Raw genomic sequence first — 13,946 nt, forward strand, 5'->3', positions numbered from 1 at the left:
GCCCACATACTTCATCCAATCAGCTTCAAACGTGCTGGACATGATGATGGCTCCGCCCTGAACGTCCCGATATATTAACTTCCCACGTAACTCATAGCGCCCCCGGTGGTAACAGGAAGTAAACTAAGATTTATTAAAATTACATACTTTGCCCCATCAACTTCATTCAGAACCAGTTGGTGAAGCTACATTATGAAGACTGTGAAGCTACGAGTAATGGCGTCCGTGTGGCGACGCGGCGACCATCAATTCCTCGCCATGAAAATACGTTTGGCTTTTTGATGGCTTTATTGAACTCGTATCATCATGAAAATTGGTACACAGGTCCAGGGTGCCGACCTCAACGTCTCCATTCGCTCATAGGCGATCTCACTCGTGTCGCCCCCTAGTGGAAACAGGAAGTGCCATATTTTACATCATCATTGTGCGATTTCCACAAAACTTCACATGTGTAATCACTGTCCCACCCTGAACGCAACCGCTCGTGTTTTGTTACACTCTACTGCCCCCTGGTGGATGAACCATCAACCTCTCATAACTCCTTCATGCTTTGTCCAATTCACTCCAAACTTCACATGACTGATGAGTGGCCGCCCTGAACACACCAGACCACACCAGACCATATGTGTAACTACCTGTGACTGCCCCCTACTGGATGAACGAAACATTGCATTTTTGGCCTCCTTCCAGGTTTTTTCTCACTTTCTGCTTCACGCCACAGCCCCGCCATGCCTCAGGCCCCGCGGTGGCATGGGTGAGCGAGGGCCCGCCATCGCCGCTTGCGGCTTTAATTAATTATTGTCATCTGTGTAGCTGATAAAAGAGATCCTGCTGACATAACCTGGAGGGACAACAGTACTTGAAGTATATGAAAAGACTGGGATGCTGTGTGACAGCAGAAGCAGACATATAGTTAACATTCTTGCAGCACACATGCATGACACAGTGGGATAAGTTGATGATAGCAGGGTATAGATTTGATTGTAAGGATGAGCAGAACTGTGTGAAATAGGGCAGCTCGCCCCAGTGGTTTGGTGGTTACAGCCATAACTTTAAACTTTATATTTTTTTCTTTTTTTTCTCCATTTTAAATAAATTCCCATACGCCATAATTACTAAAAATGAAGTAAGGTAGTCAGAAATGTGTACATTTTCCAGTAGTACCAGTAGTTTGTTACAAGCCACCTTGTTGGATTGTGACAGGACATCAGCAGTTGAAACAAACCAAACCTCAACCCTGCAGTAGACTCATATTGCTGTAGTAATACCATAATTGTTCCATCTCTATGAAGTGCTCTCAGGTACTTGGGTGAGTGAGTAAACAACAATTTTCCTATTATTTCTTTGCAGAAGAGTCCTGCAGTGAATTACTAAATATGCATTGGGAACTGTCACTTTGTCCCCCTCATTAAAAACGTCCTCTCTCCAGGAAAGGTTATCCAAGCTGTGTATTTACCTTTATTAGTTATTATTTTTAAGTTTAATATTTGCATTAAGAAATGATGGTATCAAGATTGCTTAGGACTGCTTCATTCAGTTGCCAGTTTATTAGAAATACCTACATAAAACTAATACAACTGACACAGTCTTTAAATAAATAATCTCTTTATGAAGGTTCTCATGTTGATTTAAAAAGAAAACTGTTATACAGAGCTGCTCTAACTTTAGAGTTACTTTGGAGGCTGTAGGAGTCCTACAGTAGGACTGTGCTGTTGTTAAATTATGTTTCGTTATACAGACAAGTGTTTCTAATATTTTCACTAATGGGAAAGATAAAATATCAGAAACAGTATAACATAAACAATTGAACAGCAGAACAAACAACTGCTTCCAAAATGGGTTTCAACAAAATCTGAACATTATAACCTTCTCAGAGGTAGGATTTACTGCACGACTGTTGAATTGGACTGCATAGATGCATAACTCTCCCCATTCATAGTAACCACAGCAACTCATTACACATCATGAGCTGCAATCCCTTCAGCCTTTTGATGTCCAAATGTCTTATGGTACAGACATTTTTATTTTTTTCTATGTTGTGCCAGGCAGCTGCATTGTATAGGGCAAGCAACAGTAACAAGCTACCTCATGTTTTTGGCAATACTATATTATACAAGGTCACTGCAGAGTTTTTTTTATGATTGCCCTGTTTGTCAAAAATAATAATGTCTTTCTTTGCAGTCCCTGTTTCGAGAGATTATTGCACATATGAGGGGGCTAGACTTACAGACTGTACATTTGAAATCAATTCAGTCAATTTAAGACTTCTACCATGTATGTACATTATTCAACAATAGTTGAATGTAAATTGTAAATGATCAACTGAGGGACTGTCACCACCAAGTGAACACAGAGTACTCTATGAGTGTCTCTAATGAGTGAACTTTGAACACCAACCAGTGGTCTTGTTATCCATTGTGGTGTTGATAATTTACACTATAAGAGTTTTTTTATAAGTGTTAAGCAAGACTGTCAGAGTTTTATAATATTAACTTGTTCACAAGTGTTAATTCAATACTTTCACAATGGTTCCCATATAAACACTGGGTCAGTGTTCATTTTTAACTCTGAAGGTGTTAAATTTGCGGCGTACTGTCCTTTTTATTATTCTAATCCCTGTCGTTCCATTTATTACTAACAGATATAAACGTTTTCTCTTGGCAAACTGTACTGCGAAAAAACTACATGCAAGTAAGTGCTCAGAACTTACAGTAGATAAACACCGATTCAGAAATGAACACAGTGGAATGATGAGTGCTCCCATCGTGCAACCCCCCCCCCCCACCTAACAAACTTTATTAAAAGTCTATTAGAGGAGTCTGACCTCAAATAACTACATTGGATTACAGCACCACACAGGGTCTGGGACACTATACCCTGTGTGTTTGTGGGTTAGTACATGTGTGTGTAGTACTCTGTAGGAGAGCTATTTGCCCCTTTAGGCGAGTTAAAGGCAGAACACTGGTTAACACCATTTACACACGGACATACACACACAGCTATCCATTATAACCGTTTTCTTCTGGCTACTGAGCACTTTAGAGTTCAAACCACTGTTCAAAAACCACTGAGAGAAGAGAAAGAATTTCTCACTTCAGTGAAGGATATTCTCTGAAACTGGTCGACAGATTAAAACTGTTGAATTTCTGCTTATTGAACTAAATTAATTCGTAAACTTTATAACACGCACAAAACACAGTAAAACAGGACATTTTCCGAGTGAATCTTGTTATTTACAACAACGACTGACTCAGCATGAAACAAATAAGCTGTTTTCATCTGCAAAGTCACATTTGAAAGCACTATGTTAACACCCTGTGGACCAAAGGTGGGTTAGAAGAGAATAAAAACAGGTTATTCAGTTTAGCCAACGCTCTTAGCCAAATTACAGGAGGTTAGGAGGTTAAAATAAGGTACATTTTGTTAGATTGGCCTATACAAAAGACTATCTGTGTGCATGTTAGACTATTACAATGAAATAGCAGCCAACAGATTGCTGGTTTAGTTCCCAGTGGGACTATAAATGATGCTGAAATAAATCAGTATTACAGCACGCACACACCATACACAGATCCAGCCTGCTAGTTCAAATACTGGAATACACAACTCTCTCTCACACACACGCACACGTTATTTCACTAAATCACAGACATTTATGCACACAAATACATACACATGCAGATGTGTGTTTGCATGCATGTCTGGATTTCAGTGTCTCCTCATCAATTGTGACTATTTCAGGGAAATTGTTAAACAGAAGACACACACACAGGCGCAGACTATATATCTCTTCTGCTATTTCAATAATCTGTGACCTGAGAGTTTATAAGACTCAATAGTCTGGCCTCTGGAATGGCAGTCTGGATTTTAACTTTATACACACAGACACACACGCAGACTCACTCAGATACAGACACAGCTCCCCTGCTATGGTCCTTAGAGCATACTCCGTCTGTGTGTGAATGTGTGTGTGGAGCATACCATGTGTGTGTGGTCACGTCTAAGAAAGCTCCTTTAAAAATGGATCTCTCTCTCTCACCATTGCTGATGATGTCACCCTAACCAATTTTTGTGGTGAGCAAATTGTGGTCAACAGCTTTCTGCTGTCTGTGTCTGTGGGTACGACTGTGTAAAATCTCAGTTATAACTTTAAAAATAAATGGTACAGCTGTCATGTCACAGTTTTTACACATGCGGGAGTATTGAAAACACACACAAAGAAAGACTCTGACGAGTGTGCATGTAATTAATTATTGTTGAACTGGCTGCCAGGATACAGAGGTAGGCAAAGATCCTTATGGATCACACACTGTCACAGAGAGGGAAAACACATGTCAACATGCTAAAACCCATTTTTTTATTGCTTTACTTAACCAATATGCGTCTCACAGAGTTTAAAACACTCAGTAAAAGAGTTGTTAAACTGAAAAAAATCACATAGAAACAATCATGCACAAACAAATCATGTACTATGGAGGAAACGCAACAAATATACACAAATTCACACAGTTTTCCAATCAGGATTGATAAGCTGAACATCAAATTCCTCTCATTGAATTCTGCATGATTGTAATTAATGATAAAAACCTTTATATTACAAGCACATTAAAAGATTACTTCCACCATTTGCATTATTTAAAAGTAATCCACGTTCACTAAATCCTCATTTAGTTTCTTCCTGCACATTAATAAGCACCACACATACAGCAGAAATTACAAACACCAAAATATCCAGTTTGAAATCTGCTGCATTAGATCATAAATAAACTGAGGTGTTTTTTGGTTGAAATGTGTTCATATTAAATGCTTCAAACTAAAAAGAAAGATATTTTACACTATGATACAAGTATTACATCACACCCTTAAAATCAAAAGGAGACACTCTGATAGTACAGATACACAACACAAACTTGAAATGCACAAACCTTTAAACAAAAACAAACACATCTCACTTAGATTTCTTTTCAAATTCAGCACAGACTTAAAACAAATTATAGGAAGGATATATAACCTTCTCAATCTACATTATCTGACAAGTTCAGATTATCTTAAAAACAAATTTGAATCAGATTTAAAACAACCAGCGTGTGGGATTTAGTGGCATCTAGAAATGACGTTGCAGATTGCAACCAAATGAATACACCTCACCCACTCCTTCGTAGTATGTAGGAGAACCTACGGTGGCCATGAAACTCGCAAAAACGTGAAAGGGCCTCTCTAGAGCCAGTGTTTGGTTTGTCCATGCTAGGCTACTGTAGAAACATGACAGTGCAACACGGCAGCCTCCATGGAAAGGGACCCTATGTAGATATAAAGGACTCATTCTAAAATATCTGGGATTAGACACTAATTAAAACATACACCATTATCATATTCCATTTATGCTGTCATTAAAATTCTACACATTGCACCTTTAAATGAACAAATTCCAGATGCAATTTGACTGAAAATGATCCAAAGGATTTACTCATCATTTATTTTTCAAAAGGATGCTGTTGTACAAGACAGTACCGACTTCATTGGTTGAGGGCTAGGTTGTCCATAATTAGGCTGGAGTTGGACCCTACATGTGAGAGATTCAAGCATGTCTATTATATATGTTCTGGACATGTCCAAGATTATATCACTTCTGGCAGTCTATCTTCAATGGACCCACTGCCTTTTATTGCTTTATTTGGTGTTATACCACAGGGTGTGCACCTAAGTAATTATACGTGCAACATGCTGCCTTTTGGCACTTTGTCAGCCAGACTTAACTTATACTGTTAAGGTGGAAAACCCTCTCTTCCTCACACATTCTCACTGGATCAAAGAGTTTAAGCAATAACTCAAGCTAGAGAAGATAAGATGCTCTCTCCACGCGTCTCTTCTGAGATTTGATTCAATTTGGCAGCCTTTCCTGACATTTGTAGAACAAAATGGATGCAGAGAATGTAACCCCATGATGTGACTAAACTTCTAACTTGTTGCTGTATTTTTGTCTGTCTATTTTTGTTTTGTTTGCTTGTGTGTTTGTCCTCTTTGGCAATTGTGTAAAATTACTGACTTTAAGTCAGTGGTGCAGGTCTGGTGGGTGGGTGGGTGTTTAGGTGGATGGACTGGGTAGATACTTGGGATTAGATTAAACATAATGTACTGTATGCATTTTGTACTTTATGAACATTTTAAATAAAAGTTATAAGGATGGTCTGATAAACAACTGAATCCTCAAACATAATCAAACCAAATCTTCAAAATATTAACCAGGTGTCTGTTTTTAACTAGGATAAAAAATCTGAAGAGACAGAGAAAATGTCCTGGTACAAGGTGGGACAACATTAAGAAAAAAACAACAATCACATTGTAAAATAATTACGAATTGAAAATATGCCCACAGTTTTAGATACATAAATACAATGAAATGTCACATTTTAAAGAGGACCGTGTTACGTCTTTGTAAGAAAAGTTGTGATATTGTACACTTGTGTTCAAAGACAGAATGATGGTGTTCGTCTCATTACATTAGCGCCGTTTCCACAGGAACTTCGAGGTAATTTTATGGGGCGGGGGCCATTGGTGCGTGTCTCCATAGGAGGAATCTCCCCCGAAGGACAATCTCCCTGAACTTTTACGGGTGCTAAACGAGTCCCTGCCTCGTGGTAGGTACTCCGTTCAGCCCTGAAAAACTCCTGGGTAGGGCTTGAGGTTGACTCGGTGCTGATTGGGTATACTCAAAGCGGGATGTGGCGTCAACAGAAAATGCTAAAATAAGCAGCATTTAAAACCCAGCAGAAGATGAACAGTAGTAGAAAGCATCTACACTGCCTGGAAAAAAGTTCATAGCATCCACCGCCATGTAGACAAACACAAAAACCATGAAACGCGGCATCCACCTCAGGTTCTTCCATGTGTATCTCCTCGTTGTCGTTTAATTTTTTATGCTTTCGGCAAGATGCCTCGGTGACATCACGCTCAGAGTCCGGTGGGTCCTATCTGGACCATGGCCTAGAGGACCGAGTGAGAGGACGTTCCTCTAAAAGGTACAACCTCATAAATTTTACCAGGAACTTCCTCAGTGGAAACGGGGCATTTGGTTTAAACAGTGACTGTAATGGTCAGAAAGTCAGAGACAGTTTGGTGCCACATACTGAGGAACTTTGTCATGATTGATTCATTCCTCAATTATTTTGTTGATTAATCAATTAATAACTTTGTTTACAAAGTAGTGAAATTCCTGTTATAATTTCCAAGGTTATTTCTTTGAATGCTACAAACAACATTCTTTTGCAAAGTTGCTTAAAAATGTGGCTAAAATGATATTTCGACTATCAAAGTAGTTGCCGATTAACTTACAGTTGACTAATTAATCTACTAACTGTTGCAGCTCTAATCTGATTTTGTGCTTCGGGTTTGGGTTTTCCTTCCCTTCACCACTCAATTTCTTTTTTTTTGTTTGTCATTTTTTAGACTTAAATATTTCTTTTCATCCTGCCACACTGCCTCCTTTGTTATATGAATGTGTTCATGTTAAAACACCATCAGAAACCCAGTTCAGTGAGGCCACAAAATCAGGTTTCTCCAGCAGAAATCCAGCTGTGTTAGCCACATGTTTTAATCCTTTCTCCCGTCTTCTTGACGAGGCTTCTGAGAAATCAGACAATAATCAGGTTACTGAGGTGTGTGTTTGCACACTGTGAAACTTTGCTGAGGAGCAGCAGATACCTCACAGAGAAGGACTGAGCAAAAAAGAAAAAGAGATGAGAGAGTGAAAGGTGTCAGTGTAGAAACAGACAGACTTTTTCACACTTGAAAGACAGACACAAGAAAAAAACACTATCACACCAGAACTCCTCCCCCCTTCCCCTTCTCTCTTGCTGCTCTTCACTCTTTTATTTGCTACCCACCACCATTTCTCCTATTGGTGTCAAAGTGTGGGCGGAGGTAGAGGTGAGCCTGAGCGTGTGTGTGTGTGTGTGTGTGTGTGTGTGTGTGTCTGTGTAGCGGAGACCCGACAACTTCCTCTCGACTTCCTGTGATCAGAGGTTGGGGGTTGCTGGGGGACAACCAGGAAATTACACACAAACTTGGTCGCAATGGGCTAGAAATTGGAGAAGACTGGACAGTAAACTGATGTATTTTTAGTTGGTGAAAAGACCAGTATTAAAGTGAAATACTCTTTAACTAAATGATGACATCTTCACTGAAATTATATTAAGTTACAGCACATACAGGCAAAAGCCAACAGCACTGGTATGATGTAATATATTGCCAACAATCTACGCTATTGTCAGTTCTAGGAAAGAGAGTTTAAAATTATATCCAACGCACACAAACACTTTAAGTACACAGAAACTGAAAAAACAAGCAGTGATGGCAAAACACACAGACAATAGTTAGTGAACCTGCACACACACACGCACACAAAGAACAAAAAAGAGGAAGGAGGTGGCAGCACTGCCCAGTGTTTCACAATAAAGACTGAGATTAATTCACTTCCTTACACTGTGTGCATACAGTACATGCACATGTGTTTGTGTGTGTGTGTGTATGTGTGTGTACGGGCGTGCATGTGAGTACTTGAGTATATCAGACAGAGACAGACAAATAATATGAGTGTATTCTTTCCTCATTTTCAGCACTAACTCATGTTTTCTCACACACTTATTTATGGGAGCAGATGTGCTCCACACACACACACACACACACACACACACACACACACACACACACACACACACACACACACACACACACACACACACACACACACACACACACACACACACACACACACACACACACACACACACACACACACACACACACACACGAAGGACACTGAGACAGTTTAGAAAGCCTTGGGGCTCAGTCTGAGCTTTCATTTCCTCTATCCTGCATAACAACTGACAGATACACACACACACACATTCACACAGATACACACAGACAGACAGAGTGGATGATTATGAGACTCTTAGCCTGCCCAGAGGGACTACAGAGGTAGACAACTACCTCTAAGAGAGTTACTACAGAACCCCACTCTGCATTAAAACATTTAAGAACCTTTTCAACAAGACAAAATAAACCATAATCTTTTTTGCCTCAGATGAGAATTAACTAGAAAAATTACAGCAATGGCCAAATAGGAGCTGTTTTACAATAGCAGCACGACTGTACAATTATGGCAAAAACAATAAGCAAAGGAATATACACTGAGGAGTTCTCGCAAATCCCTTTGTATCTATTTAAGTTAAAACAGGCAAGACCTGAAGCCTAGGTTTGGATTTCTCTGAGTTATAGAAGACACAGCCTCTTAGAGTGGAGTTAAATTGTCAGCCAAAGTCTGAAGAGGTCTAAAATTCTTTTAAAGTGTCACATCTTTGTTTTAACTTCAGGCTCTTATTCTTTCTGTAAGTACAGGTGTCACATTATTCACACATTGGATACCTCAGGAAAGTCAAAGGAAGATCTTCTCTTCCTCTTACAAGTTCTTTTCCTAATTAAAGCTGTTACTTTACCACTCGACGGTGGAGTGACAGAAAAGGTTTGCCTGAGGAAAAGAAATATCCATGGGTGTTTTGTGAGCTCACATTCATCTCTCCTAGAGCCACACATTTATTTATCACCCGTTTCCATCTTCACCCTGCTCACACACACACACAGACAGTGAGCTTTCCTGTGCTATTGGAAGTTACAGGTCGTTGCGACATCGGGAGTTTGAGATAACACACGCGCACACACAGAAACTCATACAACACTCACACAGTTACACTACTGCATACATACACAAATTATAGTTAAGATTTCTTGAAGATTTTTTGTTTATGGATTTTAGAGATTTAGATTTTTTTAAGTGAATACAGGCGCTGCAAGCATATGTATAAACACACATTTGGAAGACAATGCAATATTCTTGTTTTACCACATAAGCCACTCTTCTATGTTCAAATGTACAAAACGGATAACCAAGAGATGTTGAATCAAACCATCACCACAAAATTCATATATAAATCTATCAAATTGTGATGTCGCTCTTAAAGAACTGAAGTACAGTGGCTGATAAGTGAGTTTAACACAGAGAGCAAAACCTTAGTTTTTTGTTAAGATGAAGGATCATTTTTTTTATTTAAAAAATCTATATGTTATTAAATTATAATGATTTAATTGCAATTAACAACAATTTGGATGGCAAATGAATTCTTGAATCTTGTTTTTCTCAGTTTCCCTAATCAGGATAGTAATGATGTTTTAATGCTGGCTTTAAAGGGCACTGCATTCACATAAAGAACATGAATTATGTCTCTGACCTTTTAAAATTCCCCAAATCTCTCTAATATGAGTTCACAACACATATAGGGAAAGGCCATTGTGAAAGCAAGTTTCTGCAGCACCATCAACAAAATTGAGATTACATAATTTACAGTCTCTTAAACCAGATTATATAGTTAGCATCTTAAACCTCAAGGCCACCAAGATGCCCAAGATCCGCACTTTTTAGTGACCTACAAGACAGTAGCTTGACACAGTAAACACAGTTTTTGATTATTTACAAATAACAACTGTTTGGAGGCATGTACTAAAGTGAATGTGTATATTTTGTGTCTGGTATTGTGTCTGTTATCCAGCATGTAAGGTGCAAGTCAAACACATTGAGTTAACCTACAATCAAGAGCTCCACAGCTGCTTACACACAGGAGGTGACCGTTATCTATATTGACCTGATTTGATCTAATTCTGCATTCTCACCATATAAACTGAAATCGATCACCGACGATTATCTGTCTTAGGGAGCTCCGGATGATTTTATGGAAGAGAAAAAGAGCAGGGGAGTTTTGTAAGTGGGATGAAGATAGCAATTACTCAGGGAATGTTGTCTCGACACGGATCCTCTGAATGAAATATCGACAGACTGTTATCGACCATTAATCGTGTATTGTGGAGCAGGCGCCGGCATTCCCTCTCCAATGCATTTTCTTTTAAAAATAGAACCAGAGATGTTGTGTTTATTTGGCATGTGCAGTAACCATTCAGCTACCAGGATTTCCCTCCTATGACTTTTGATACTAATTGAAAAAAAACAGCAAGTGGCGCCAGTAAACAAAGGGAATTCACTTTGACTTCAGTCATGTTTTTACCACATCCTGACCTGAGGGCAGACACACCATTATACCTGACTTGTCTAATACATGTTACATGCACAGTGCATCATGTAGGATTCCCGGCACTGTGTTCAGACACAGACCTTACAAAGACAGACTTGCTATGCTCTGAGCAGAATTCACATCCTGCTGTACTGAACCCAAATATTGGCTAAATGGTGACACATTTCTGTTATATAAGGTCAAGTCTGCAGACTACTATCATTCAATATTCTAGTAAATCTGCCACTATTGCCTGTCAAATGCTGTAATTAGGATTCTAAAGAAAGAAAAGACACCAACATAAAGTGTGTCAGCACAAAAATATGAAGCTAAAAAGACTGAAAAATACTGATATTGTCAATCAGAGGATTGTGCAATCTTTGCACTGAATTTCCATTAGTTAGCAGTCGGTTCAAAAATGATCACATGTTCAGGTCTGAAAAGATTAAGCTTAACACACCCTATCTTACTTGTTCTGTCAGAACTTATCAGCCTCTTCTAAGTGCGTGGTGAGGATAAGTCATGCGACCTTTCAACTAGATCAGGACACCGTAAGTAGGTCATAGATTTACAAGAGATTCAGGTGTGGATCAGTAATAAGAGCAAAGGTATGCCATCTTTAGTTCTCACACCCATCTAACTACTGATACACCCTTAAAAATCCACATACATACACACAGATACAGGCACTGACGCGCACAAACACAGAGTTTAGTGCTTAAACTTATCTAGCTGTTACTACACCCTAAATCTTTTCATCTCTTATTTTTATACTCAGCCCCTCCCTCTGTCTTTCACTTCTTTTCATCTCTTTTTATTCTTCTCTCTAATCTCTCTCTGATCTACGCAACTGATGAATGACACGCACACAAAAAAAACAGTATAAACCTCAGTGCGCTGGTGAGATTTTTTTTTTCCATGTTCAATGTTCACTGCATGACAGCTTAAAGTGTCTTCTACATGTTAGAAAATGTATTGTAGCCTTGGGGCAAAACCCAGGCACTCAAATAAACACCTGCCAAGTGCCAAACACAGGTAGATTTTCTATTTGGCAAGTAAATCTCAGACAGCTATCCGCCATACTGGCCATAGTCGTGTAATAAAATATCTGGCATGGTGGCTTGGAGGAAATTACTCATGTTTGTCCCTATATAACACACACACACACCATATGTGTTTTTTACAGTTCCACGAAACTGTTGACCGTCTTTAGCGCTCTTAGTTTCATGGCCCTGTTTAATGTGCGGAACAGCTACTCAACACCGCAGCTCTCCACTAAAATGTGTATGTGATACAAAAAAGCAATTTATTATTTTGGCCAGTAAAAATCTGTTTGGTCATTAGGTTTTTTAATTTCCCAATCTCCTTGGCAGGTAAGTTAATAAGTTAGTTTTGGACAGGAGCGAAGCTGCAGATAATGCACCGTAAAATGTCAAGTATACACAGTCATCAATGGAGAAATGAGTCAGAGATGACTATGCCCCTCAACCAGCCTTTTGGTTATCTGCCTTGCTGTCAATCACAACCTCTTATCTGTATTTAATCTTTGTGTCATCATGCTACAGTTACGCATGAGTCAAAAACAAAATGCCCCCCTGGAAATAATATAGAAACTTGCAGTCATGCAAAACCAAAACATTTGCACATGATTGGCAATTCAAAAATATTTTGAATTGTTGCGGTTGATTGACAAAAAACACAAATTTAGGAGCTCAGACCTTCTCTCCGCTAAAGTCTAATCAACTGATTCTCCCGGAAAGGGAAAAGGCTTTTCCCAAAAAATGTAACCAACAACATCTAACATTAACAGACAAAGATACGAGGGGTGAATATTAACTCCTGCACTCATTCTATCTTTAAACTTGCCAAACCTGTAACTCTGCTTGTTTCTGGCAAAAAATATACCAAGGCGTAATCTATAAAAAGAATACAAAGAATATATAACTGTGAGAGAAAGAAAAGAGATAGATGGACAGACAGACAGAGGGAAAGAAGGAAATAGACTATAAAAGATACATATGTGAGTATAGAAGGAGGGAAAGATGAGGGAATGTGAGGGAATTGACACTAATACAGCCAATTATGTTGGAGTGGGAGGAAAGGTGGGAGAAGAGGGGAGAAAGGAGATATTTTGTTTGAGTATGAATTATATTTTATACTTTGACGTTATGTCACACAGGAAACTGACCATTTATTAGTCATATCTCATAGTTGTAGCTGCTGTCTTTCTGCTTTAGCAATTACATTTGGACAATAGGTGTTCTTTGACTTTAGCGAACAGAGAGACAGGAATAGAGACACACAGGCAGAGAGCGAGACAGAGAGAGATTAACCCCACAAAAAGGGACTGGGAAGAAATTTAGAAAGACAGCCCAAAAGGGGAAGAGACAGGGAGACAGAAGGAGGACGAGATGTGAATTCATTGCCTTAAAAGCAGATCTGAGTCAAACACTACGATAAGAATCAGACGGCATATGCATAGAGACACACACACACACACACAGTGAAATTTTACTTTGAACCTCTTTGGACAGATAAGCAGATAAGAAGTGTTCAATTACTGTTCAATTACAAGTGTGTGTGTGCGTACATGTAAAAAGAGTGCAAATGTGTCAGATGGTGAAAGAGAAAGCCAGTGTGTGAGAAAGGAGCAGGGATGAGATATTCTCTCTCTCTCTCTCTCTCTCTCTCTCTCATTCTCTCTCTCTCTCTCTCTCTCTCTCTCTCGTCTCTCTCTCTCCTCTTCTCTCTCTCTCTCTCTCGTCTCTCTCTCATCTCGTCTCTCGTCTCTCTCTCTCTCTCTTCTCTCTCTCTCCATAATTGCAC

General features: G+C 39.2%; 1 protein-coding gene across 1 annotated transcript in view; it reads right to left on the bottom strand.

Moving 5' to 3' along the window:
• The window catches only part of trps1 (trichorhinophalangeal syndrome I), an 88,295-nt gene extending 77,151 nt beyond the window's left edge, over window positions 1–11,144 (bottom strand). The window contains exon 1 of the mRNA XM_062435416.1: window positions 11,126–11,144. Coding sequence (XP_062291400.1) covers window positions 11,126–11,144 — 19 coding nt within the window. The remainder of the gene's footprint in view (window positions 1–11,125) is intronic.
• Window positions 11,145–13,946: the final 2,802 nt, after the last annotated feature.

Source organism: Scomber scombrus, chromosome 16 (assembly GCF_963691925.1).
Source record: "Scomber scombrus chromosome 16, fScoSco1.1, whole genome shotgun sequence".
In the NCBI taxonomy this organism is placed as follows: Eukaryota; Metazoa; Chordata; class Actinopteri; order Scombriformes; family Scombridae; genus Scomber; species Scomber scombrus.